Here is a 24,850-nt window from a genome sequence, read left to right as displayed (position 1 = left end):
GTGAGAGTGTGTGTGCGTGCCTGTGTGTGAGCGTGTGTGGGTATGTCTGGTGTGTGTTGCACGCCTTGTGTGAGCATGTGTGTGCCTGTGTGTGAGCGTGTGTGGGTGTGCCTGTGTGTGAGCGTGTGTGCATGCCTGGTGTGTGTGTGCACACGTGTGTGTGCCTGTGTGTGAGCGTGTGTGTGCGCGCCTGGTGTGTGTGTGTGCCTGTTGTGAGCGTGTGTGTGTGCACCTGGTGTGTGCCTGTGTGTGAGCATGTGTGTGCGCCTGTGTGATCGTGTATGTGTGTGCCTGTGTGTGAGCGTGTGGGTGTGTGCCTGTGGGCGAGCATGTGTGTGAGCGTGTGTGTGCACACGTGTATGTGCCTGTGTGCAAGCATGTGTGTGTGTGCGCCTGGTGTGAGCGTGTGTGTGCACACATGTGTGCCTGTGTGTGAGCATGTGTGTGTGCCTGTGTGTGTGCTCCTGTGTGTGAGCATGTGTGAGCACGTGTGTGTGCCTGTGTGTGTGCGTGCGCGCGCCTGGTGTGAGCCTGTGTGCTCCTGTGTGTGAGCCTGTGTGTGCACATGTGTGCATGCCTGTGTGTGAGCGTGTGTGCTCCTGTGTGTGAACGTGTGTGTGCACACGTGTGCGCCTGTGTGCGCCTATGTGTGTGCACATGTGTGTGTGCACACGCCTGTGTATGAGCGTGTGTGCATGCCTGTGTGTGAGCGTATGTGGGTGCGCCTGGTGTGAGTGTGTGCACGCCTGTGTGTGTGTGCCTGTGTGTGAGTGCCTGTGTGTGTGCGCGCACATGTGTGTGTGCCTGTGTGTGAGCCTGTGTGCCTGTGTGTGAACACATGAGCGTGTGTGCGTGCCGGGCCGTGCGCTCTGCACGTCCTCACTGTCCTGGCCTCACGAGGCGCCCTTTCAGGCCCAGGTGCAGCCCTTCGCGAGGGGCTCCTAAGAGCCCCCAGCCCCCTTTCTCTTCCCTGGTCGGACTGGCTGCAGAGAAGCCCCGTGTGCGGGTCCTGACCATCCCTGGCTTCTTCCGCGCCTTGTGCACGGCCGGGGCTGTGTCCAGTTGAGAACTGCAGTCCCAGGTGGGCGCTGTCTCGTGGGCCGAAGGGACCGGGCCTCCTCTGCCAGGTGGGGCCCCTCGGCCGCTCCCGTCTACAGCCCGGGTCGCGCTGCCGCCTCCTCCACAGGCTCCAGCTGTGCCGGGCGCTTCCGCCTGAAGTAGGGTATAATTTTCTGTCACGTTTACCACATTATCTGTTTACTCCGTAGTATCTGGGCTAATTCTCTTATCTCTAACTAGTAGGTTAAATGTGGTGTGGTTTCTTTTGCATTTGCTGTTATGTCATCTTTGGTGTCGGACACGACTGAAGCGACTTAGCAGCAGCACTAGCTGTTTAAAACGAGTGTGGGTGTCTAAGTGTGGGTTTTGAATGTGTGGCTGTGAGTGTGAATGTGTGTGGCTCTGTGTGTGTGTCAGTGACACTGTGGATCTGTGTAAGCATGTGTGTCAGTGAATGTGTGTGTCTGTGAGCCTGTGTGTCTATGAGCATGAGCGTGTGTCTGAGTGTGCCTGTGAGAGTATATCTGAGCATGTGGTATGAGTGTGAGCATGTGTGTCTGTGAAGTGTGCAAGTGTGAGCATGTCTGTGAGCATGTGTGTGTGAACATGTGTGTGTGAGCGTGTGTGTCTGTGAGCTGTGTCTATGTAAGACTGTGTGTCTGTGAGCATGTGTGACTGAACATGTATATCAGTGAGCGTGTGTATCTCTGTGTGTGTGGCTGTGAGCATGTGTGTCTCTGAGCATGTGTGTCAGTGAGCATCTGTGTGAGTTTGTGTATCTGTGTGTGTGGCTGTGAGCAGGGCTGCCGTGTGTGTCTGTAAGTGGCTGTGAGCGTGTGGGGCCCTGAGCATGTGTGTCTGTGTGTGGCTCTGAGCGTGTGTGTCTGAGTGGCTGTGAGCCTGTGTGGCTGTGAGCAGGGCTGCCCTGTGTGTCTGTGTGTGGCTCTGAGCGTGTGTGTCTGTGAGTGGCTGTGAGTGTGTGGCCCTGAGCGTGTGTGGCTCTGAGCAGGGCTGCCCTGCCCTGGCACTGCCCTCTGCTTTCCTCTTTCTTATGTGCCCACAGCTTTGCTGTCAGAGCTGAAATCTCATGTTGTTTACAATTGCAGATTTTTTCGGCTTGTCGTGTCTTTTAACTCCAGTAACGTACCAGTGTTTTGGGTTTTTTAAGTGTGGCTTAGGCTCTTTTACGCTTAATTGCTGTTAGATTTATTGCATGTTCAGGAGAGCCTCCCCCCCAGCAAGATGGTTTTTGACAAAAGCCCTGGATTTCCTGTGGGTCCCAGGGCCTTGGTGGGCGTCTGCAGCTTGCCTGCGTGAGGACGGGGCCCCAGGCACCCACCACAAGCGCCTGCGGTCGGCCTGGAAGCCCCTCCGAGGGGGCACCACCCTGCTCTGGCCCTGTTCCGGGTCCCGTCTGGCAGGCTTTGGACCTGCGTCGTTTTCTTGGGCGTGGGTTTCTGGGGGTGACGCAGGTCCGCGGAGGGCCGTGGAGACTGTGGCTGGTGGCCTTCACGGCGCAGCCGCCTGGATGCTGGCTCATGGCGTGGGGCCTGTGTCCTTGCCGAGGCCACCACTGTGGCTCGGTCGCGTCTGCCCAGCGCCAGCGCTCTCTGAATCTTGGTCTTTCGTTGACTCCGTTCCCGTGTGTTCGTTTTCTTTCGTTTGTTATTCCCACTTTGCCTTCTGAATGCCGAGTCCAGCCACCAAGAGGGGCCGCCGTCTGGTGCCCTCACTGCCTGCGGCTCGCCGGGGCCTGGGCACGGAAAGGTTCGGGTGCAGGGCCCCGCATGGCGCCCTGCTGACCACGTGCTGGGCCCGGGGCGTGCGCGGCCAGGGAAGACAGCCCCAGATATCGGGGTCAGCAAAGTGTTTATTTTCTTCAGGAAAAAAAAAACCAAACCATTTAGAAGACTTTTTTTTTTTAGCTCTTTCGTTTAGAAGGAATCTAGGTATGTTATTGTTTAAGGAAAAAAAGTGTTTGCAATGTATCAGTCACCCATTCCGTTCTGAGCATGATTTATGTGAGGAAATGGTTTTTTTTTTAAAAATTAAGCTGGAGATACATCCCCGAACGATGCTTCTGTGAAACGCAGCTTTTGTGCCGAGCTGTGAATGCAAGTTGTAACAGTGTGATACGGAGGCACTGTTTACTCGTTACATTCCTGCGCGCAGTCAAAATAAGCCGGAGGGCCGACAGTAGCATTTCTGTATTTTATCAGCTCTGGCCGGGCTGGGGGCCTCCACTCACACTCTGAGGGGCTGTTTCTACCAGATTTATTTGCCTTATAAATATTCCTGGTGTTTATTTTAACTCGCCTTTAAAATGGAGCTGAAATGAATATGGGCCCGAGGGCTGCCCCCGCCCTGGAGGCCTCGCGAAGCCAGGCGGGCTGTGTCCCGGGGCCCATCCAGGAGGCCAGCCGGCCAGCAGGGTGCCCAGCATGCCCAGCCTCGCCTCAGCCTGCAGCTGCGGGGCCTCCGCTGGTCAGCTCCTCCCTGTGTGGACCGCCCTCAGGGTCACCTTCATGAGACGGGGTGGCCAGCAGCCTCCACGGGTGACCCACCTGCTTTGCCCCAGGGGTCTGGGAGCCCTCTGGACAGCCCATGTCCAGCTGCTCCCGGGGCCCCTGCCTGCAGGGCCTCAGCGTTGCCTGCGCTGGCGGGGTGGCCGTGGGCCCTCGCGCTGTGTGGGTGCCCCCCGCCCCCCCCGGGTGCGGACTGGGGCCTTCAGACCCGAGAGGCAGGTGGAGAGCTCCTTAAACCGGGGCTTCACACCTGGGGAAGCTTTGTTGCTGCTTCCTCCGCCTCCAGATGTGAGGCAGCGGCCAGCCCGTGATCAGGGTAAGCCTGCAGCAGCTACACCTCGGCGTGCTGTGTTGGCAGCGCCCAGGGGTACACGGGGGGCTGCCCGAACACACACGCAGCCGCGGGGCCCCAGGGCACAGGCCTTGGAGGCCCGCCCCGCCCCCAGGGCCTGCCGCGGGCACCTGCCGGGCACCAGCCTTGGCCTCACCCGGGACAGGGTGTCCTCAGGGGCCAGCAAAGCCCACCCGCAGCTCAGACCCGCCGGCCCCCAGCGCTGGAGTCCAGCCCTGGTTTGGGTGTTTTCTCATCGAGTCCTCCTGAAGGGAGTTCTCTGGTTAAGACCTTGGATCCTGCCTTTTTCAGATAATTGTTGTTTGATAATGAATTGCTTATTTGATGAACTGGGGGCCAGGGGTGGAGTGAAAACCAACCCCGTTGAGGAGACCAAGGTGACCATGGGCGCCAGCACACGCCCTCCCCCTGGGAGGTTTCTCCCGCCCACACTTGGTCAAGGACGTGCTCTCCTGATGCACCCACTGTTGGTGGCTTGGAGCCAGCAGCCTGGGAGCGGGGCCCCGTGACCTTGAGGTGGGAGTGGGACACCCAGGGCTTGGGGGGACCCTCACGCACGCCCACTCCCCACCTGCCTGTGCAGGGCTTGGGAGCATGCTCAGGAGCTGCGGAAACAAAACGCCTTTGCCAAAATCAGACCACGTTGCTGCTCTGCCTGGAGCTGGGCTGTGGGCTTCAGGCTGCAGACCCCCCACCAGAGTCTGCTCTGTGGAGACAGGAAGACTTGGACGGCCCGACCGCGCAGTGGGTGGTCAGTAGGCTCCCCGGGCCTGCATGGCTCAGCCGCGCAGGCCGTGGGCGCCCTGGCAGGGCACAGGGCAACACCACGAGGTCTGCACGCACGCCCTTCACTGGTTCTTGCGTCGGGGCAGGATATTCAAGACAGCCCAAGCCTTGCAGTTTCTGTCTTGAAGGAAGGCTTGTCCCTTCGCCGTTCACGTCCAGACGGAGGGAGAGCAGGCCATCTTGTGTTGTGTGTACCCACGTGTGGACATGTGCGCGTGCCTGCGTGTGTGCCCTGTGTGCGTGTGCCCCATGTGCTCCTGCCTGTGTGTGCGTGCCTGTGTGTGCCCCGTGTGTGTGTGCCCCGTGTGCACGTGCCTGCGTGTGCTCTGTGTGCACGTGCCTGTGTGTGTGCCCCGTGTGTGTGCATGTTCCGTGTGTGTCTCCATGTGTGCCCCGTGTGCGTGTGCCTGTGTGTGCCCTGCGTGTGTCTCCATGTGTGTCTCCATGTATGTTCCGTGTGCATGTGCCTGTGTGTGCGCGTGCCTGCGTGTGCCCCATGTGTGTGCGCCCTGTGTGCGTGCCTCCATGTGTGCTCCATGTGCGTGTGCCTGTGTGTGCCCCAAGTGTGTGCACCCTGTGTGCGTGCCTCCATGTGTGCTCTGTGTGCGTGTGCCTGTGTGTGCCCCGTGTGTGTGTGCCCCGTGTGTGTCTCCATGTGTGCTCCGTGTGCGCATGCCTGCGTGTGCCCTGTGTGTGTGTGCCTGCGTGTGCCCCATGTGTGTGTGCCCCGTGTGTGTCTCCATGTGTGCTCCGTGTGCGTGTGCCTGCGTGTGCCTGCATGTATGCCCTGTGTACATGTGCATATGTGTGCCCCGTGTGTGCATGCCTGCATACATGCCCCATGTGCGTGTGCCTGTGTGTGTGCTTCACATGCCAAGCTCTCCCCACTCACCCACATAGACGCCCCCGGCCCCGACCCGTCCCGAGGAAGCTGAGTGCCAACAGCTCCCCACAGGGCGCCAGCGGCAGTCCTCCTGGGATGAGTGTCTGTTTGAAATGGAATTATATCATTAGTACCTGCCGGGATCAAGCTGACATCTGCTGATCCTCCCCCGCGTCACCTCTTCTCGTTCAAAGGCTGAGGGTGATCTGACAAGCCCACCCACACACTGCCTGGGCGGGGAGTCTGCGCTCAGGTTCAGTTCGGTGCACGTGTGCAAGCATGTGTGTGCACGTGTGCTCAGGTGTGTGTACGTGTGTTTACGTATGCTCAGATGTGTATGCACACAGGGTGTGTAACGGGAGGTCTGCTGGGTCCCGTGGCCCCTCTCTGCTGGCCGTGCTGACTCTCCCAGCCTCTGCATGCGGGGACTTGGGGCAGGTAGGCCTGGGCCCTCCGCCCGGCCTCCGTGGCCCCGGAGCGTTACTGCCCACGTCCGCACCTCCCTGGTTGTCTGCAGCCTGGCGTCAGGGTCCAGTGGGAGTCAAGGAGAAGCTTGCAACGCCTGGGCTTGGTCCACGTCGGTCCTGCCTGTGGGCCCGTCCCTGGACACGCTGGTCTGTCACCAGCCGCCCCTCCCTCGCCACCAGGCAGTTCCCCGATCCAGCAGCTGGCTGTCACTGTGGCAGGAGCCCTGGGGGGGCTGTCATCCTTCGGGGTGGCCTGTCGGACAGTTCGCAGCAGCTGCCGGGCGCCCGCACGAGGCCCGGCCCTCGGAGACCTGGGGGCAGCTCACGGCCTGTGACCGTGTGACCCATGTATCTGTCTGTCCCTCCAACAGGTTGGTTGTTGGGGCCAGCTGTATCCTTTGCTGCATGCAGGCGATGGACAGACGGACGGCGCTGCCCACCGTCCCGAGAGTGGACGCTCAGGTCCGGCCCCCGCCCTCGCCCCTCCCGTGGGGGCTGCCCCCTGCGACCTGTAAAGGCCCACTCTGTCCTCTGTGCTCAGGGGACACTCTGAGGTTGACCTCTGAGTCTGGGGCTTCCGGGAGGCTCTTCCTGAGCCGCTCACTGGCCAGGCAGCTGGACACAGCCTTGAGGCAGGTGGTCCTCCCTGGAGACCAGCCCCCTCTGGCCAGTTCCTTCAGATGGAACAGTAAGACAGGGGGCCCGGAGGGGTGACGGCAGGGGAGACAGAGGTGTGAGGCCCGGGCGCTGGCTCCCGACCATCCCCATGTGGCCCGGGTGAGCCTCCAGGTGCGTGGAAGGCGCCCGTGCATGGAGCCCCCACCTGGCCCTCGACGTATGTCTAAGATGGCACCAGGGGGGTGGTCTCTGCAGCCGGGTCGGAGCCTCCTCTGGGCTGGTGGGGACGGGTGGGGTGTGGGCTTCTGGCGGGGCATGGGGGTCTTGCTGCCCGGCCCCAACGTCAGCATCGTTAGTACTCCTTAGCTGCCTGGCAGACGTAGCCCTGGAGTGCGCGGGCCTCCTCACCGGGCTCGGCTTGGACACCACTGTCATGATACGCAGCGTGCCCCTCCGGGCCTTCGACCAGGTAACGCCAGGCCGGCGCCCCCACCCGTGTCCCTGCTGTCGTGAGGGGGCTTTCCCACCCCCCTACCTGGGCGGGGACAGGTGTGGACTGGCACCGAGGTCTCAGTCTTTAGAAACCGGCCCTCAAGTCGAGTGAGGAGACCGTTGGCGACATAGACACCTATTGGCGGGTGGCAGCAAGGGTCAGCTCACAGCGGACACAGCGGCCAGCCCCAAACTGGGAGGGCAGCGGCCGGCAAGCGTGGGCAGCCGTGCCATCCCAGCTCCCTTGCTGAGCCTCTGGGGCCCGAGGGGTGTGTCTCTCCAGGGCCAGCGTGGTGGGGAGAGAGGCCCTGCGTGACCGTCGTGGGTGACGGCAGCCTGGCCACCATACACAGGACGGACAGGACGCCAAGCCGAGCCAGGCCCTGCGGCCGCATGGCCTCCCCGTCCACCACGCAGGTGGCCCCACAGCCTCCCAGCCTGGGGCGCGGGCACCCTTGCTGACAATGGACGTGCCCACGTGATGAGCACATGTACTTTCTTTTTAAGCCAAAATCCCTTGGAAGAGATGTCACTTTAAAGCCCACGTCTGGGTTATCGCTGTCAGAACACCAAGTGTCTGCGCAGCAGGACGGTGGGTGGGCTCCGGGGCGATGCACCCGCCGAGGTCCTGTCACCCCCTGGACAGATGCCCGAGTGCCCGCCTCTGGCACACACGTCCGGGGACGGCCTCGAGCCTCGGGCTGGATGCAGGCAGAGAGGGCCTGAGAGACAGAGGCCCGCAGGAATGAGAAGGGGGGCAGAGGTGCCCACATCTGCTCACAGCTACCTGGCCGCCGCGCCTGGCAGAACCTGGCAGACAGAGCCCGGGGCGGGTCTCAGCCCCTTCAGGGAAGACTCAGTTCATTAATGTCTAAGAAGTGTCCAGAGGTCACACATACCCCAGGCCAGGGGCCTGGGCCCGCAGACTTCGGGGGGCAGGGGGTGCCAGAATCTCTGCCGGGTTAGTCCTCAGCTCCGCAGAGAGCAGGGTCCCCAGAGCGGGGCGTGAGGCCTGCCCCCACCCCCGGACGTCCGGCTCAGGCAGGTCGTCTCTGCGGGCCCCCCTCCCCCCAGCGCCGGGCCCTCACCCCGCACCCTTTCCACCCTCTGCAGCAAATGGCTTCGCTGGTCACCGAGCACATGGCTGGCCAAGGCACCCGGATCCTGCGGGGCTGCGCCCCCGAGAGGGTAGAGAAGCTCCCAGGCCAGCAGCTCCGCGTCACCTGGGTGGACCTCACCTCGGACCGGAAGGACGTGGGCACCTTTGACACGGTGCTCTGGGCCATAGGTGAGGACGTGCGTGCCCCGGGGCCCAGGTGCCCCCTTCCCTGCTGTCGGGTGTCTGGACCCCTCCCTGTCCCTCCCCGCGCCCCCCGGGCGGCAATGCAGAGAGCTCATGGGTGACCGTGTGGGACACACTCCCAGGTTTGGGCCCCCTGCACCCGGCTGACCCTGCGGAGGGCGTTGGGGCCCCTGCAGGGCCCAGGACGGCCAGCCTAGAGGGGAGAGGCCCTGAGGGCACAGCTTGGAGCCCAGAGCCGTGGCAGGCGGGCCTGCCCCAGGGGTTCCCTGCACAGAGGGTGCTGGGCCCACCTGCCGGGACACCCTCCTGCCTTGGGGCCTGTGGCCTGCGTGTTTGGAACCCGTTCTCGCGACCCGTCTGTGTGCACGTTACACCTAGAGGCAATCAGGGTCTCCCCTCCGTGTCTCCAGCCCGCGGGCCTCTCACCCCCTTCCCCCGGGCCTGGCTTCTGAGTCTCTGTGCCCATCAGACCCCACATCCGGCTCCACAGCTCTCGACATGTCCACTGAGCCCTCAGAGGGCCTGCCTCCCACGCTTTTCCACCCCAGCTGCCCAGGTCCCCACGTGCCCTGAGGTGGGGCTGGGGTGGGGTGTACTTCTGAGAAGCCTACTGCTTCCGAAATGCTCAGAACGGGTGGAAATCCGAAAACGAAATAAAGCCCAGAGCGGTCAGCGCCTGGCTGTTGAAGCTTGATGGGAGCAGGTTTTAGGAATGACGCAAAGATCTGAGACGCCCCGGAGCGAACTCTTGGCCAAGATTCGCTAAATTACCAGAGGAAATGTTCTTGATCGAATCGAGAGAGTAGACCTAAAGGGGGTTTGTTTGATGAACGCTGTGAAGGGCCGTCTGAGTGTTCAGACCCGGAGAGGTAAACTGATGGCTGTCGTTTGCAGCTTGGTTCTAAAGGCCGAGGGGGCTGCACCCGCCTCCTGCCTGGCCCCTCGCCTGCACCCCACCCCTCCCCCCGGGCCCTCGGGGTCCTCGCTGCGTCCAGACGGCCCTGGTGGGCTACAGGGTGAGGCCCTGGGAGCCCTCCCCCACCAGGAGTCCGTTTTGTTTTCTGTATTTTCAAAACTGGCATCCCCCAGACGGTCTGCTGGTGTGATTGATGCCGGGGGTGGGGGCTTTTCACAGTCCTTGGCCTCTGACCTTGCTTCCCGAGGCGGCGCTGCGGTTCCCGGCACGCCTCCCAGCCGCGGGCAAGTGCTGGCGGGGCACGGCTCGCAGCGGGTTTTGTAAACATCCAGGAGCCACGTCCCGTTTCAGCAACCGGAACGTTCTCTGCCCTTTACCTGGAGAGCCTGGAACCGGGCATTACTTCTGCGTGCGATAAAGGGTGGTCCCAGGGGTCCGAACACCACGGCCGGCCGGGAGCTGGCAGACCCTGGGTCCGCCCGGGCGCCCACCGGACCCGATGTGTCACAGATGAGAAGGGCGGGCTTCGGCTCGTGCCCGTGGACACCCGCGGACACCAGAGTGGGCTGGCCTGCAGCCTGCCAGCCTCTTCCGCGGCGCAGCCTTGATCCCCACGAGGTGGATTAAGCACATTAGCAGCTAAAGCAGTTAATTGCTGTGCAGGGGGCCGGCTCATTGTTTGTCTGTGAATCACCCGCTCACACCAGGTGTCTTAGATAACAGGCCGGGAGCTGGGGAGGAGGATTTCCTGTCTGCAGATGCGCCGATTACTGTGATGAGTGAAGACAGTCAGCCCGCCCCGCAGGCTCCGGCCGCCACAGTTAACCACTTGTGGCCTGGATCCCGGCTGGGGAGGCGGTGCGTGGAGTGGGACTGGCGAGCCCAGTGGACACCTCTGAGCAGGGACCCTTGGCTTCGCTGTGACTTCTTCTTGTTTTTAAAAACAGCCTGAGCACCTTGGCCTCGGGAAAACCCGGAGCCAAAATAGTCCCCAGCGCCCTCCCCCCTGCCCCCCATAATCAGCGGCCTCCAGGCATGGCTCAGTGTCCAGGCTGGAGGAAGGCTCAGGCCAGAGGAGCCCCACCCACGGGTGGTGAAGCAGCGGGGCGCCATGGGCAGTCAGCCCCCGAAGCCGGCGCTTTTTCTTCAGGCTTTTTCTTTGCAGCGGGCTCTTGCCATTCACCTGTGTCACGTGGGAGCCTCTAGCATCGGGGGAAGCAAGCCTGTGGGTCCCAGCCAACCCCCTCTGGCCGATCCCCATCCTGAAGGCCCCAGCCACTCTGAGCACTGTCCCCACGCTGGTGCGCATGTAGACTGCAGCCCGGGATGAAGGCTGGCCCAAGGAGACCGTGCCGGGCCCGAGGGGCCGAGGTTGGCTGCGGCCGGGGCCCGTCCAAGGCCTCCACCCGGAGGCTGGAGGTCTGAGCAGTGATGCAGCCCGCTGGGGCAGCCACCCGGCCAGCCCCCGGAACCGCATCCTGCTGCGGCTGCAGGACACCCGAGTGGGGCTCTCTTCTCCAGGTGGGGGCCCCACCATAGCCTGACCGGGCCTCCAGCCTGGGCCCCTGCCCAGCCTCCAGCGCCGCGCCCAGGACTGACCGTGTGGCCTCCCCGGTTTGTCCAACCACAGCCCGCGCTCACCTGTCATGCCCCTGCCGGCCCTGAAGTCCACCCTTGTCGCGGGATGCCCTGCGCACCAGCACGTGGGCTCCATGGAGGCGGGAGGTTGCAGGGAGGCCCGTCTTCCTGTGACGGGGCACGTCTGCTCCTCTGCGTCCCCGGGTGCGCGGAGCAGGTCACGACAGCCAGCAGGTGGTTCCCTCAGTGCCACCAGAGGAGGCTGGCCTGGCCCGGCCCACCAAGAGCTCTGTCCTGGGTGGTCATCCAAGCTGCGAGGGTCATGAGGTCCCCCTGAGGGACTCTGGCCAGCAGGCGAGGGGCAGCCCCAAGGCAGGGGGGCTGGGGTCTCAGTGAGCTCATTTGTTGCAACCGCGGTAGCAAGTCACGCATGTTCCAAGGAAGACGCTCACGGGATCATATAAATGGACAAAAAAGGCCGGATCAGTCATTCTCAGGAGGAAGCCCAGCTCGCTGACATGTGGCCAAAGGACACTGCGTTTTACTACTCATTGAAGAAGCGCACGTTGAACCTTCACAGCTCCCCACCCTCACAAGGAGCAGAGTGCAGAGCAAGGGGGCCGCCTGTCTGGAAGGGCCTCCCCCAGGGACCAGCTGCCAACCCCACGCCGGGGTGAGGAGCGGGCGGCCCGCGGACTGGATGGGGCGGCGTGTGAGCCGTCACTGGGGAGGACTGCCTGCCCTTGGGGAGGCCATGGAGGATGGCATGACCACTGCCATTCAAGCCCAGCCCGGTCCAAGCGGGCGTCCGAGCAGCCGGCCGCTGGGCCCCCCGCCCCACCCGTTCTCCGTCTCCATCTGCCTCTGGGGCTCCGGGCCTGTTTGACGGGGAGCGTGACCCCCGGCTCGGAGAACACGGGGCAGTGCGGCGGAGGCCGGGGCCCGTCCACCCTCTGTGACCCCTGTCCAGGGCCTCCCTTCCTCCACTGTCGGTCCTGGAAGCGCGCCACCCGGCATTGTCCAGCGCTATTCTCTGTACCTGTGGCCTGGCTTACACATTCCACATACTTTCCCACTTACGTAGGCAGCACGTCCTATAAAATCCTGGTTTCAAAATGGACCACGGGGGCCAACATGGCCGCCATCTCCTGCTTCTGCCTTCAAGTTTATCTCTGTTTCTTCGGGGACCTGAGATGTGGTTTGTTTGTCTCTGCAAGGTGTGCAGTTACCATGGTTACCACAGGCCCGGGAAGAAGCGCTGTTGACCTCCTGTGACCAGCCGGGCGGGGTGCAGGGGTGAGCTGGGGGCAGCATGGCCGTGTCGGAGTGCCTGGCCCGGGTGTGGCCCGCTTTGCCTGTGGCTCATCAGCCCGGCCCAGTGTACTGGGAAGCTCGGCCCAGGACCTGGGGAGGAACCCAGGGGCTGATTGAGGAGCCCCTGCCTGCAGCACTGATACCCCCCATCCCACCCGTGGGGCCCACTTCTTCCTTGCTGGAGCACGGCCCAACCCATTCCCAGGTGCCCGCTGGGCCCCCAGGCCCTGGGCAGGATGTTGGCAGGTGGCACATCACACTCTGCAGGCTCATGGGCCTCCATCAGAGCTGGAGCGCCAGCATCGGTGTGGTCAGAGGCGGGGCCCTCCTGTCCTAGTGGGCCCGTGTCTGGTCTGCTGGAGAAGGGCGCCAGCCCTCAGCCCCTGATCCCTGGGGCCAAGCCGGAGTCATCGCTGAGAAGGAGGTTTAGCTGAGCCTGTGTTTTGACTTCCCGCGGGGACAGCAGCTGGAGACTTAAGGCTCCCCTCCCTGGCTCCACCAGCCCCTGCCGACCCCGGGGGCCTGAGCCGTGGGAGCTGTGGGATCTGTGCCTTTGAAGCCGAGCCTCCCGCCTCCGGATCCCCCGCCCAGTCCCGGGAAGACGGGGTGCCCACTGCCCCCCCACCGCCACCCCCGCTCAAAGAGGCCTTGTCGTCTGAACGAGGCCCCAGGCTGTGAGCACACCGGCTGGCAGTGCTGGGGTGTCTGCCCAGCAGTGCCCCTCCAGGCCTCTCTCCAAGGGTGGAGTCCACAAGCTGATGGCCCCCCAGGACGGGTGGCTGTGCCTGCCAGCCCTGGACGCCTCAAGCTGGGGCTGCCGGCAGCGGGGGTCTGTCCTGGACCCTGGGCAGGACGCGGTTGAGCGCACCATCTGCCTCCTCTGGATCGGCTCACCCTCCTCGGGCATCAGGGGGACGGACGTCCTTGCCAGGGGCTGGGGACATGAGGCACCGCCTATCCTGCACATGCAGCTTTGTGGCAGGTGGGGTGACCTGGCAGGTAGAGGGCAGGGACTCCAGGAGTGTTGGGGGGACGCCCCGGACCAGGGAGGCCACCTGAGGGCCCCTGAGACGCCCTGACCCACCAAGGGGTGCACGCAGGGATGGGCTGGAGTTTCCGAGTTGCCCTCAGGCTTATGCCTCGAAGGCTGCGTGGCCCCATCGGGCTGTGTGTGCAGCCAGGCTGGCCCTTTTCCCGCGTCGCTCCGCCACGTGACCTGGGGCCTGGCCCTTCTCCCGCGCCGCTCCGCCACGTGACCTGGGGCCTGGCCCTTCTCCCGCGCCACTCCGCCACGTGACCTGGGGCCTGGCGCTTCTCCCGCGCCGCTCCGCCATGTGACCTGGGGCCTGGCCCTTCTCCCGCGCCGCTCCGCCACGTGACCTGGGGGGCCTGGCCCTTGACGCGCAGCCGTCAGTGGGGAGGGCTTAGGGATCCGGTCGGGGGCTTGGGGGCACATCGCGCTTGGCTGCTGCTTCTACACGATTCTGTTGTCAGAGCCAGGCACCTTCGAAAGAAATCACAGCTCTCCCGCACAAAGTCAGCGTTATGGGGCTTGAACGTCCTCTTTGAGTGACACGTCATCTCACTTGCTGCGACGTGACCTGCAGAGGTACAGTTCCAGGGTGGCCCCCCAGGTCTCCCCAGCGAGTTATCTGTTACCACAGGCACCTTTGTGGACTTCCCTGGTGGTCCAGTGGTTGAGAATCCACCTGCCGATGCAGGGGACACAGGTTCGATCCCTGGTCAAGGAACTAAATTCCACGTGCCACAACCAAGATGCTGCGTACCGTAACTAAATATCCCACGTGCTGCAAAGACAATCTGGCGCAGCCAAATAAGTATATATTTTTGAAAATAAAAAGTAAAAAATTAAAACAAAAAACCAATAAGCCCTTTTGGTGGTTCACCGGTTATAGGGGTTTTTTTCCACGTTTTTTTTGGATTTTTTTGACTATTAATTGTGTATAATTTAAAAAACCAAAGTTGTATCATAGGCTGTGTTTAGGGTTTCTTATTCCAGACTCTGCACATACGCCCCACTTCCTCCTGTTCTTGCACTGTCCTTTCATTTTCTGTGCGGATGTGTGTGTGCGTGCATAGACATGTATGTGTGCATGTACTCACACATGCGTGTGTACATAAAAAGTGAGTGTACACATTGCATGTGTGTATGTGCAAACTGTATGGGTGTAGTGCGTGTACGTGCACATGTGCACGCACCTGCACACATGCACCTGTGCAGCATGTGCATGCACGTGCATGTGAGCACCTGTGCAACGTGTTTGCACGTGTGTGCACATGTACGTGCGGGTGTGTGCACGTACATGCGTGTATGCGTACATGCATGTGCATGCAGGTGCACGCGCACACGTGTGTGCATACATGTCTGAGGCCCGTGGCACTGTCAGTGCTTGGCGTCTCACCAATTCTAAGTGGACTTTCTGCAAAGCGCTTTAAATAAACCCAGAATCTTGATCAGAACCTCTCATGGAAAACTTCCACCTTGCTCTGTGTCCTTCAGGCCGAGTTCCAGAAACCGCAAGTCTGAATTTGGAAAAGGCTGGTGTGCATACGAACCCCGTCACTGGGAAGATCCTCGTTGATGCCCAGGAAACCACCTCCGTCCCCCACATCTATGCCATCGGCGATGTGGCAGAGGTACGGCCGGCGCTCCCTGCTCCTTGTCCCTCTGACCCTGGCCACCCTGTCAGCCCAGTGCTGTGGACGAAGCTTCATGCATGCTCGCTGCCCCGCGGCCTGGCTGCTTAGGCAGTGCTGTGTGTTAATTAAAACACGCGTGTGTGCCCAGTCGCTAAGTCGTGTTGGACTCTGTGACCCCATGGACTGCAGCCCGCCAGGCTCCTCTGTCCATTGGATTCCCCAGGCAAGAGTACTGGAGTGGGTTGCCATTTTCTCCTCCAGGAGATCTTCCTGACCCAGGGACTGAACCTGTGTCTCCTACATCTCCTGCATTGGCAGGCAGGTTCTTTACCACTGAGACACCTGGGAAGACCATTGATTAAAAGTCATGACTAAAAGTCACTCAGCAGTCAGAGACATTCACCCCCAGGGTCCAGCAAGGGTACCGTGGCTCAGGAAGACGTGTGTGCTGTGTGGGCCACGTGTGTGTCAGTCAGGCGGGTGGGGTGCTTTCTCGCTGCCGATCCCTGTCATTTCCAGAACGTTGGTCGCAGGTGTTTCCCGCTGCTGTGGGTGATCAGCCCCCAGTCCCAGGCTAGCGCGTGAGGGGACACGGGGCTGTGATAGCCCAGCCCCAGGGCAGGGGCCTCCACGGAACGCGGTCCCATCCGGGCTGTCCTGGGCTTGGCGTGCCAGACCAGCTGTGTGTCGGGGCCCACGGGTGCTCCTTGGGCCTGTCTTAGCCCGAACCCCAGTCAATGGGATCTAGTGAATGGCGGCGGGTCTCACATGGGCTTTGCTGTGGGAACGCTCTCCAAGGGCACTGGCATGAAGCAGGGTCCCGAGAGAAGCCCCTGTGGATGTGGGAGGTGCCACTGGTCTGGCCAGCGTGGCTGGTGTGGCCAGGCTCGTTAGCAGCCCACCCCCTCTTCCAGGGAGACTGGCAGCTCTCCAGGGTGGGACAGAGGGGAGCACGCAAGAGCAACAGAGGCAACCCGCATCTGGGGGGTCTCGGGAAGGCGGCACCCCCACCATGGGCCGTGCTGGAGTAACCCCTGCTCCCTGCTTCCAGGGGCGGCCGGAGCTGACGCCCACGGCCATCATGGCCGGGCGGCTCCTGGCCCAGCGGCTGAGCGGCCAGACCTCAGACCTGATGGACTACGGCAGCGTGAGTGCCTTTGCTCGCCACAGCCATGCCCAGCCTGCGCAAGGCTGCAGCTCGTTCTGGGGGCATGTGCGTGTGAGCGTGTGTGTGTGTGCAAGCGTGTGCGTGTGTGAGCATGTGTGTGTGTGCAAGCATGCATGCATGACCGGACACTCGCTGTCCCTGGGGGGTCTTCGCCCTGGGCCCCCAGGAGCCTGCCTGATGCAGGTCTGCCCTCCAGGTCCCCACGACCGTCTTCACCCCGCTGGAATATGGCTGCGTGGGGCTGTCAGAGGAGGCAGCCGTGGCTTGCCACGGAGAAGAGCACGTGGAGGTGAGTCCAGGCCTGGGGGGGCAGCATGCAGGCCCCTGTGGCCCCCACCCTAGTGACGGCCACCCCCACAGACGCCAGAGGGCAAGCAGGAATATTGGAGCCTTGCTTCCCGGGGCCTGAGGCGCAGCAGGGCGGCATGGGGCCCCGCACAACAGGTGTGACAGGTTGGGGGTGTCGGCAGGCATGGCAGGGACCAGGGGGCCTTGGAGCAGCGGCCCCCTCAGTGGGGTATGTGTCTCCCTCCATCTGGAAAGTCTCCTCCTGCCCTCTGCCCGCCTCCCCAGCTGCCCTCCTGCCCACTTCTGGTCCTCACGGGCCTCTGCCAGCCCAGCATGGGCGTCACCCGGAGGGAGGGCTTGGTCACCAGACGGGTGCCTCTGGGGTCTGCTTTGGCTGCAGCTTGGAGGCGGGCCGGGAGACACTGGACCCCACGTGGCCACCAGCGTGGCCAGCTTCCCTCTGGGAGCGAGCCCTGGGCTCCAGGGCCTGCCCCGTCCTCCATCAACTGTGCTTTATTTGCTATTTTTGTTTAATTCATCACAAGGGCCCTGGGACATGTGTCGTGGCATTCCGTGATGTTGTTTTATGTTTCACAATGTTGAATGGCCAAATGCCCTTTGTTTGTTTTCTTTTCAATCCTGTCTTCGTTAGAACAATATTCTCTGAAGCTGCATTAATTAATAATGGCTGTGCAGCACATGTGAGCGCCCTGCTCATTTTTTACGCGGCCGCAGCCCCAACCACCCTGTCGGCCCTTCTCGGGCGCTGAAAGCCTTTGTCCGGCAGTCAGTGGGGGCTGTGCCTGCCCCCCTGCTGGCTGGAGTGAGGGCCCTGGAGAGCACTGGGGGCCCCAGGGAGACAGGACAGGCAGCTGGCCCCCCTCCAGTGCCAGCCTGGGCAGCGTCCGCCTGGGTGGTGCCCAGGCCTGCTCTGTGCCCCGGGCTCTGAGGCAGGTCAGAGGGCAGCCTGCCTTGCTGCCGCAGCTCACCAAGGTTTCGGGCCTGGCCACAGGCTGCGGTGCCCAGGGGCGCAGGCTGCCTCCAGGCCAGCGGGGCCTTGTCCTCGGCCCGCATCGCAGCCTGCAGGCCCAGTGGGTGGTTGCGGCTCCCCCGCCGCACCCACAGCCTGACCAGCTCGAGGAGATCCCGGGGCTTGTTGTGCTGCAGCCACTGACCCGGGAATCCCTGTCTTGGTGCCCAGGTTTACCACGCTTTCTATAAACCACTGGAGTTCACTGTCCCCCAGCGGGATGCATCTCAGTGCTACATAAAGGTGAGCGTCCCTGTGGGCCTGGCCTGGGCACACAGGCCCCCGCCACCCCCGCTGACCATGTGCCTTTCAGGTGGTGTGTCTGCGGGAGCCCCCTGTGGGCCTGGCCTGGGCACGCAGGCCCCGCCACCCCCACTGACCATGTGCCTTTCAGATGGTGTGTCTGCGGGAGCCCCCGCAGCCAGTGCTGGGCCTGCACTTCCTCGGCCCCAACGCAGGCGAAGTTATTCAGGGATTTGCCCTGGGGATCAAGTGAGTCCACGGGAATGTCAGCGATACGCCACTCGCAGGCCACCCGGCTGTCGAGTCTGCTGTGTCAGGCCACTCGTCCGTGGAGTGGTGTTTTCAGACAGCATCCACCCGACGGGCCAGGTCCAGTCACCTGGGGTGTGGCCATGTTCATCTCTGGGACAGGCTTGTGTCCTCGACTGGCCAAGGGGTCCCTGTGGGTCTTCTCTGCTCAGAATGAGTGCCCAGGCGGTCGGGAGCAGCTTGGCATCGCATGTACCGGGAGGGCCGCCTAGCGGGCACACATCCTCTGGGGCCAGACCCGCAGTGGGGTCCCGGGACCCGTGCTGTGGCCGCTCCAGCGGGGCTGGGAGTGAAGGGGCCGGGCAGCTGGTGAGGGCTGTCAGAGGCAGGAGGGCAGAGGGGAGCGGGCTGGACTCACGGAGGGCCATGTGGGCCTGGGGGCAGCAGGGGGCAGTAGGGGGCCAGGCCGGCAGGTGGGAGGTGGAGATGGCAGGTGTTCCTGGTTGCTGGCTGGAGAAGAGGGTGGGGGCCGGGGCTGGAGGGCAGTGAGGAGACTGACTTCCGGGCCCTCCCGCAAGTCCTGCCATTGGTAACTTCTTCTGGGGGGCGGGTGGGTGTGCAAACATTGCCTCCCTGCACTAACTCACCCTCCACCCCCGTCCCGGCGTGCAGGTGTGGGGCCTCCTACCAGCAGCTGATGCGGACAGTGGGCATCCACCCCACCTGTGCGGAGGAGGTGGCCAAGCTCCGCATCTCCAAGCGCTCCGGCCTGGACCCCACGGTGACCGGCTGCTGAGGCTAGGCGGCCATCCACAGCCCAGGGCGCTCGGCCCGCTGCTGCCCCCATGGCCAGGTGTGCGTGCGGGGCCGGTCCTGTGTTTGAGGGGGGCTGGGTGCCACCGCCAACTGCCCTCCAGCTGCAGGTGACCTCAGGCAGGTGGGCCCTGCGCCCAGGCCACTGTGGCCAGAGAAATAGCTGAGAAGGGAGGCCGTTGAGGGCCCCACCTCCACTGGACCCTCCAGACCCCGGCCCGACTGCTGCCGAGCAGGGTGTCTGGAGGCCAGGTATGCCCACGGCCTGTCCCCGGGGGCGGGGTGGGGACACAGGGTGGGGAAGCAGCCCCCCCCCCCACCCATCCCCCGGCCTGCCCCGCCCAGGGCTGCCAGGTCCCTTCCCTCTGCTCAGAAAGCGGACTCTGAGTCTGGTTCTGTTAGGCTTGGCACAGCCAGCCGGGTGGGCAGCCAGAAGCCCTGGTGTGCCGTTGGTCCTGAGCCTCTTCTTGGAGGAAACCCCTTCTTGCCCCTGGCCTACAGGGTGCCTGTGGTCCGGGCCTTTCTGCCTGTCAGCTGGAGGGGCTTCACCCGGCCCTCACCCCCTCCTGGGTTGGGGTCCCCAGGGCCCCGGGGGGCTGTGGACAGAGCCGTGAGCGCACAGAAGATGCCTGCAGGCATCTGATGCGTCAGGCTGAGCCGCGGCCGAGGGTTAGCGCGCCAGGCCCCGGCCTCTCCTAGGCACTCAGACACTGGTTTCTTCACAAAGCCTGTGACAGCGTCTGAGGAGCCTCATCGACTCCGGGCATTTCTAACACGATGCCCACCTGATGGCGCAGGGCCGCCCTCGCCTGCTGTCTCATCCTACCCCCAGGGGCCCTCCGTGTGGGTGGGTGTGGGGACGCAGGCCGCCCCACACTGACCCTCATCTTGGGCAGGACACTGGACTGACGCCGAGCGCCCGGCAAGGATGGCCCAGGCCGGCACCACGCACCCCGGACCCTGCCAGATGATGAGGACCTGTGCGGAAACCCCCCGCGGGCTGCCCATGTCTGAGCCCCTGGCATCACCCGGCGCAAATAAAGAGGCTGTCTTCCGGAAGCGTTCCCGGCCTGTGATGTCTCCCACAGGCCCGTCACCTCCCCGGCGTGGGCGCAGGGGTGGCGGCTTGTGGGTGGCGGCAGTGGGCCGCTGGGGTGGCGGAGCGCGGGGTCGGGGGCCCCCAGCAGCCCCGCCACGGGGCACCTCGCTCCGCTCCCAGGAACACGGGCTCTGTGCAGAGCCTCCGCCAGCGGCGTGGCCGGTGACAGGCGGTGGCCGGCGCTGAAGCCCCGTCCCCCGAGCGGCCCGCTCCCCCGGGGCCCCAGCCAGCTTGTCGGCGGGGCTCAGGCTTAATCCCGCGCACGGAGGCCGACGGGGAGCGAGGCCCCCGGCACCTGTCAGTCAGGCGGAGAGACGGCGCTGACAGGCCGGGCGGGGCCCTGCGTTGCGCTGGGGCTTTAGCGGCGGTTAATCTCGTGTCTTCCCTAAGAAAACATCATTCAGTCTGCCGCCCGGGAGCCCTGGGTGGGACCCTGCTTGTCAGCGAACAAAGGAATGTCTTTGCGCCTGGATGGGCTCGCGTGAAGCGCGCGCGGCCGCCGCAGACGCCCAAGCGAGACGCCGAGGACCGGGCCTCGGGCGAGAGCAGCCGACCGTTGAACGCCCGGCCGGCGGTGCTGTGGGAGGGGCTCCGGCGGTGGGCGTGGCCCCCGCCGGGCGTGGCCTCCGCCGGCTCGGGGTCTAACGAGTCAGCCGACCAGGTGGGCGTGGCCTCCCTGCCGGGCGTGGCCTCCGCAGGGTCGGGGTCTAACGAGTCCGCCGACCAGGTGGGCGTGGCCCCCGCCGGGCGTGGCCTCCGCCGGCTCGGGGTCTAACGAGTCAGCCGACCAGGTGGGCGTGGCCTCCCTGCCGGGCGTGGCCTCCGCAGGGTCGGGGTCTAACGAGTCAGCCGACCAGGTGGGCGTGGCCCCCGCCGGGCGTGGCCTCCGCCGGCTCGGGGTCTAACGAGTCAGCCGACCAGGTGGGCGTGGCCCCCCGCCGGGCGTGGCCTCCGCCGGCTCGGGGTCTAACGAGTCAGCCGACTAGGTGGGCGTGGCCTCCCTGCCGGGCGTGGCCTCCGCAGGGTCGGGGTCTACGAGTCAGCCGACCAGGTGGGCGTGGCCTCCGCCGGCTCGGAGTCTACGAGTGAGCCGGCCAGGTGGGCGGGGCCTCTCCTCTGGGCGTGGTCTCCGCCGGCTCGGGGTTGGCTGGGTCCCGGGCGCCAGGCCGACCGCGTGGGGCCGGCGAGGGATGCAGGCGGCCTCACCGCTTCACGTGACTCCGGGTGACGCAGCTGGGCGGCCACCTCACCTCGGTGCCCGGCAACCCCTTTCCCCAGCTGGGCGGCCTTGCTCCAGCTGTGCCTGCGGCATCCACGTCCGGGCCGGTTGACATGGTTGGTGTGGCCGCCGAGTGGAGAGCAGAACCCCTCATGGTGCTCGGGCCAGCCCTGGGGCGCCGCCTGTTGGAGGCCGCTCCCCAGCGCGGGGCTCAGCCGCACCCCGCCATCCAGCGCGGTCACGGGCCGGGGCCTAGCCCCTTCGCAAGCCGCAGGGCCGCAGAGTGGACCCGTCCCAGTGCACCCTGCCCTGGGGGCTCCAGCGGGGCGGGCCGCGTGGACCCAGGCCCCTCTACCTGCGCCCCGCGCTCGCGGAGGCTCCCACGTGCTCTCCGGTTTCACGCCTGAGCTGGGCCGCAGCGGGTCCTGTCCTGGGCGTCCCTCAGGCCTGCCTGGCTCCACAGTTGCTCCCCGGCCCGGCCCCGCCCCGCCCCTCCCCCCGGAGGGCGCAGGGAGGGGCCAGAAGCCCACAGGCCAGGTGCTCTCCTGCGCCTTGGCATGTTTTTATGGTGCAATGAAAATATGACTTTAATTCCTCGGTTGCTTCGTGTAACCTACAATTACCCCCAGGACGTCCTGCGCTCCTCGGCTTATGGCTGCAGGTTGTGCAGGGATGTGAGAGGAGTTGCCAATGCCGCAGCCAGCCCACCCCTCCCCCGCCTTGCCCTCATCTGCCAAGCCCTCCAGCCACTGAGGTATTCCTCCAGCCCCCTGGGGTGCTGTCCCCAACGTTCTGGGTCCCTGGGGAGGTAGATAATAAGACAGGAGAGTGACCTGTCCCCCAGGGCTGTGCTGAGGACTCATAACCTCTGTAGGCCAAGGGTGCCCCTAGCATCCCACAGCCCTGCTGGGACCCCCAGCATCCCTGGGTGGGTAGCAGGGAGCAACCACCCCACACGTGCTTCAGCCATGCTTTCCTGTGGCCAGAGGCCTGGCTGAATAGGTACCCGCCAGGTGCGTCCAGGGTCCCTCCAGATGGAGATCTCCTGTAACAACAGCTGGCATCAGGCAGCACCTGCAGGTCAGGGTGTGTGGCCACATGTCAGGCGGTAGCTCAGACGTGGGTGATGCCTTGGCCTGAAGCAGGCCCCCGCACTGGGCCTGAGACCCTCACCCACCACTCATCGCCTGATGCAGAGCTGCCAGGCGGCCCCAGGCTCTGCAAGAGGGACTCATGAGTTGGCTGAGCAGTGTACTCATCCAGGGGCCAGGGCTGCCAGGCTATGTGACTGAGCCTTGCGGACCCTGCTCAGGTTTCGGGCACCCTGCTCCAGTCACGGGCCGCCCAGCTCACGTCATTCTCGGAAGCATCTGATCCTTGACGGGTCCTCCACGAGACGCTCCTGCCAGCTCGGGGCTGTCCCTACCTGTCCCTGAGTTCCCTGGAAGCCACTTCCCTCCCCTGCCTGGCCCAGGGTCCCTGGGTGCCCTCACCTGGGCCCACGCCCGCTGGTCCCACTCAGAACACCCTTGGGTCCAGGTCATTGCCAGAAACAGGTTGGGAGGTGCCTCCACCCCAGCAAGCAGGCCAGCAGGTTGTCTAGGCCTGAGGTGACCGAGCCCAGACAGCCCCATGAGTGTCCCTGTCCTGCCCCCACTGTCGCGCCGAGGTCCCACAGCACGCCACACCACTGGCCTGGCCCCGTCAGGAGGCGTCTCTGCTGGAACCAACACCCTATCCCCATGGCCACGGACCGCACCCCTTGGACCTGACCTCCTGCAGTGCCTGGGGACCGAGAGGACAGCAGTGTGCGTCCTGCCCCCAAGGGTCCAGGGTCCTCCTCCTGCTGACCTGTTGGGTCTCTGGGGCAACCCTGGGAGGGAGGAGACTGCGAGGTGCCCGGCCTCAGGACAGGTGGGCCACAGCCTCCAGACCTGGGTCTGACGTCTGTCAGGGAGCGCAGGGGGTCCGCCCCCTGCAGACCACCCCCTGCTCCCCACCCCTGCCGCGCCGCCCCCCCCATCTCCCCGTCTGCCCTCCCCCAGCCCACTCCTCCATCACCAGCTCCTGGAGGGCTCTCGGGTTTCCAGGCCTGCCCCAAGGGCTCTGGGAGCTCTGCATGCCCTGGGCCCCAGCCAAGCACCTGTGCCTCCCTGGGGCCAGCAGAGCCTCTTAGAGCTGAGCCTGCCTAATCCCTATGGTGCTCGGGTGTCCCTGATCCCGAAGACCAAGCTGGGGTCCCAGCGCCGTCAAACCGGCAGCAGGAGGGCGCCCCCTCCCTCCATGTGCCTGTTGTCTGCAGCCGACCCCCGGTGGGATCAGGGCACCTGTAGGGTGAAGACCCAACCCTGACGTACCCAGGTGAACTCAGGAACCGTGGAGCCCTCACTGCCTGGCGCGTCCTGCCCCGTCCACTCCTCAGGCTGCCCAGCAGCGACAGCAGAAGCAAACAGGAGAGGGAGGCTTGTCTCAGGCTTCCCAGGTGGCCCACTGGTAAAGAACTCACCTGCAGGAGACTCAGGAGGGGCGGGTTCAATCCCCGGGTCGGGAAGATCCCCTGGAGGAGGGAGTGACAACCCCCTCCAGTATTCTTGCCTGGAGAGTCCCATGGACAGAGGAGCCTGGTGGGCTGCAGTCCCTGGGGTCGCAGAGTAGGACACGACTGAGCAGGCACAGGCCTGTCTCAAGCTTCGAGGCTCTGCCTCTAGGGTTTCATGGGAAGGTGATCCTGCCTTGCACTTCCACAAGATTATGTTTGTTGGTTTTTTTTTTCCTAATAAAATCAGGATCTTTATGGCATAAAACTGATGATCAAATAACACCAAAAGCTTGGGAACAAAGTGGGACCAATAACAAGAGGCTCTATGGCCTCGCTACATAGCAGCTGGTGGTCAGGAGCCTGCAGGCCCCTCTCTCTGCCCCAGCTGCCAGTCAGTGAACCAGCGAGGGCTCCAAGCACTGGGCATGCCCTCCACGGGCCCCGTTTCATAGTGATGTTAGCGAGGCACACAGCCCATGACAGGGTGGCTAAGAGGCCCCAGTGGTCTTCGTGTCTTTGAAGACTTCTTCACACCCGACAATTTCCCCCAAGCAGACCTAAGTCGTTCCTGAGGTCCCAGCACGGTGGAGACGTGGGACAGGACAGGAGGCAGTCAAGCAACACCTGGACGCATTTCCTTCGGGCTCCACCTGATGAGATAGACTGATGAGCAGACCTCCTCTGGGCAGGAGTCCCGCGGGCAATAGGTACAGCCAGGGCCCTGCCTGTGGGAGAGGGTGGACAGGAGGCGAGTCCTCCGCACGGCCTCAAAGGGACATTGTCCTGCCACGGTGGCTGGAATCGGGCCGGGTGATTGTAATAATAACGTCCTGACGCTCAGCCAGCAGTTGGGTTTCCATAGCTCAGGCAGTATCTGGTTTTCAAAGGGAAGACCTCATACAAGTGCAGTGTTGTTCCCATCAGCCGTTCTCTGCAGGTCAGAGGCCCGCTCGGCGCCTGCCTCCTCCCAGAGGCGTGTGCCCATCAGCGCCTGGGGCCTGGGCCCACCAGGGGAGGAGCTGCACCTGGAGGCCCTCCCACCCGCCCTCCAGGGCCCCAAGTACCGGGTCCTGCCAGGGAGAGGCCCACACCGGGGCCTGGAGCCTCTTCCCGGCCGTGCGTGTCCCTGCTTCCCGGCTGCCCTGGCTCTGGGGAGCCACAGACCTGACACCAACTGAACACGTGAGGCTGACCACGGCCTCTGGGCTCCCCAGTTCAAACACACACCCAGCTCCAATGAGCTCAGGA

At 63.9% G+C, this 24,850-nt stretch overlaps 1 protein-coding gene across 3 annotated transcripts in view; it reads left to right on the top strand.

Moving 5' to 3' along the window:
• TXNRD2 (thioredoxin reductase 2) overlaps positions 1 to 19,827 on the top strand; it is a 29,378-nt gene extending 9,551 nt beyond the window's left edge. For 2 of the 3 annotated variants that reach the window (XM_055549902.1, XM_055549900.1), the window contains exons 9-18: positions 6,444 to 6,463; positions 7,068 to 7,159; positions 8,296 to 8,470; positions 14,815 to 14,951; positions 16,006 to 16,101; positions 16,319 to 16,411; positions 17,612 to 17,683; positions 17,835 to 17,932; positions 18,605 to 18,785; positions 19,642 to 19,827. In XM_055549902.1, coding sequence (XP_055405877.1) covers positions 6,444 to 6,463; positions 7,068 to 7,159; positions 8,296 to 8,470; positions 14,815 to 14,951; positions 16,006 to 16,101; positions 16,319 to 16,411; positions 17,612 to 17,683; positions 17,835 to 17,932; positions 18,605 to 18,728 — 907 coding nt within the window. In that variant the 3' untranslated portion in view covers positions 18,729 to 18,785; positions 19,642 to 19,827. The remainder of the gene's footprint in view (positions 1 to 6,443; positions 6,464 to 7,067; positions 7,160 to 8,295; positions 8,471 to 14,814; positions 14,952 to 16,005; positions 16,102 to 16,318; positions 16,412 to 17,611; positions 17,684 to 17,834; positions 17,933 to 18,604; positions 18,786 to 19,641) is intronic. The other variant, XM_055549901.1, reaches the window with a different exon arrangement.
• The last annotated feature ends 5,023 nt before the right edge of the window (positions 19,828 to 24,850 follow it).

The sequence above is a fragment of the Bubalus kerabau genome, chromosome 16, assembly GCF_029407905.1.
Source record: "Bubalus kerabau isolate K-KA32 ecotype Philippines breed swamp buffalo chromosome 16, PCC_UOA_SB_1v2, whole genome shotgun sequence".
Taxonomy (NCBI): domain Eukaryota; kingdom Metazoa; phylum Chordata; class Mammalia; order Artiodactyla; family Bovidae; genus Bubalus; species Bubalus kerabau.
The sequence above is the reverse complement of the archived record's forward strand: the minus strand, read 5'-3'. Positions and strand labels throughout refer to the sequence as shown.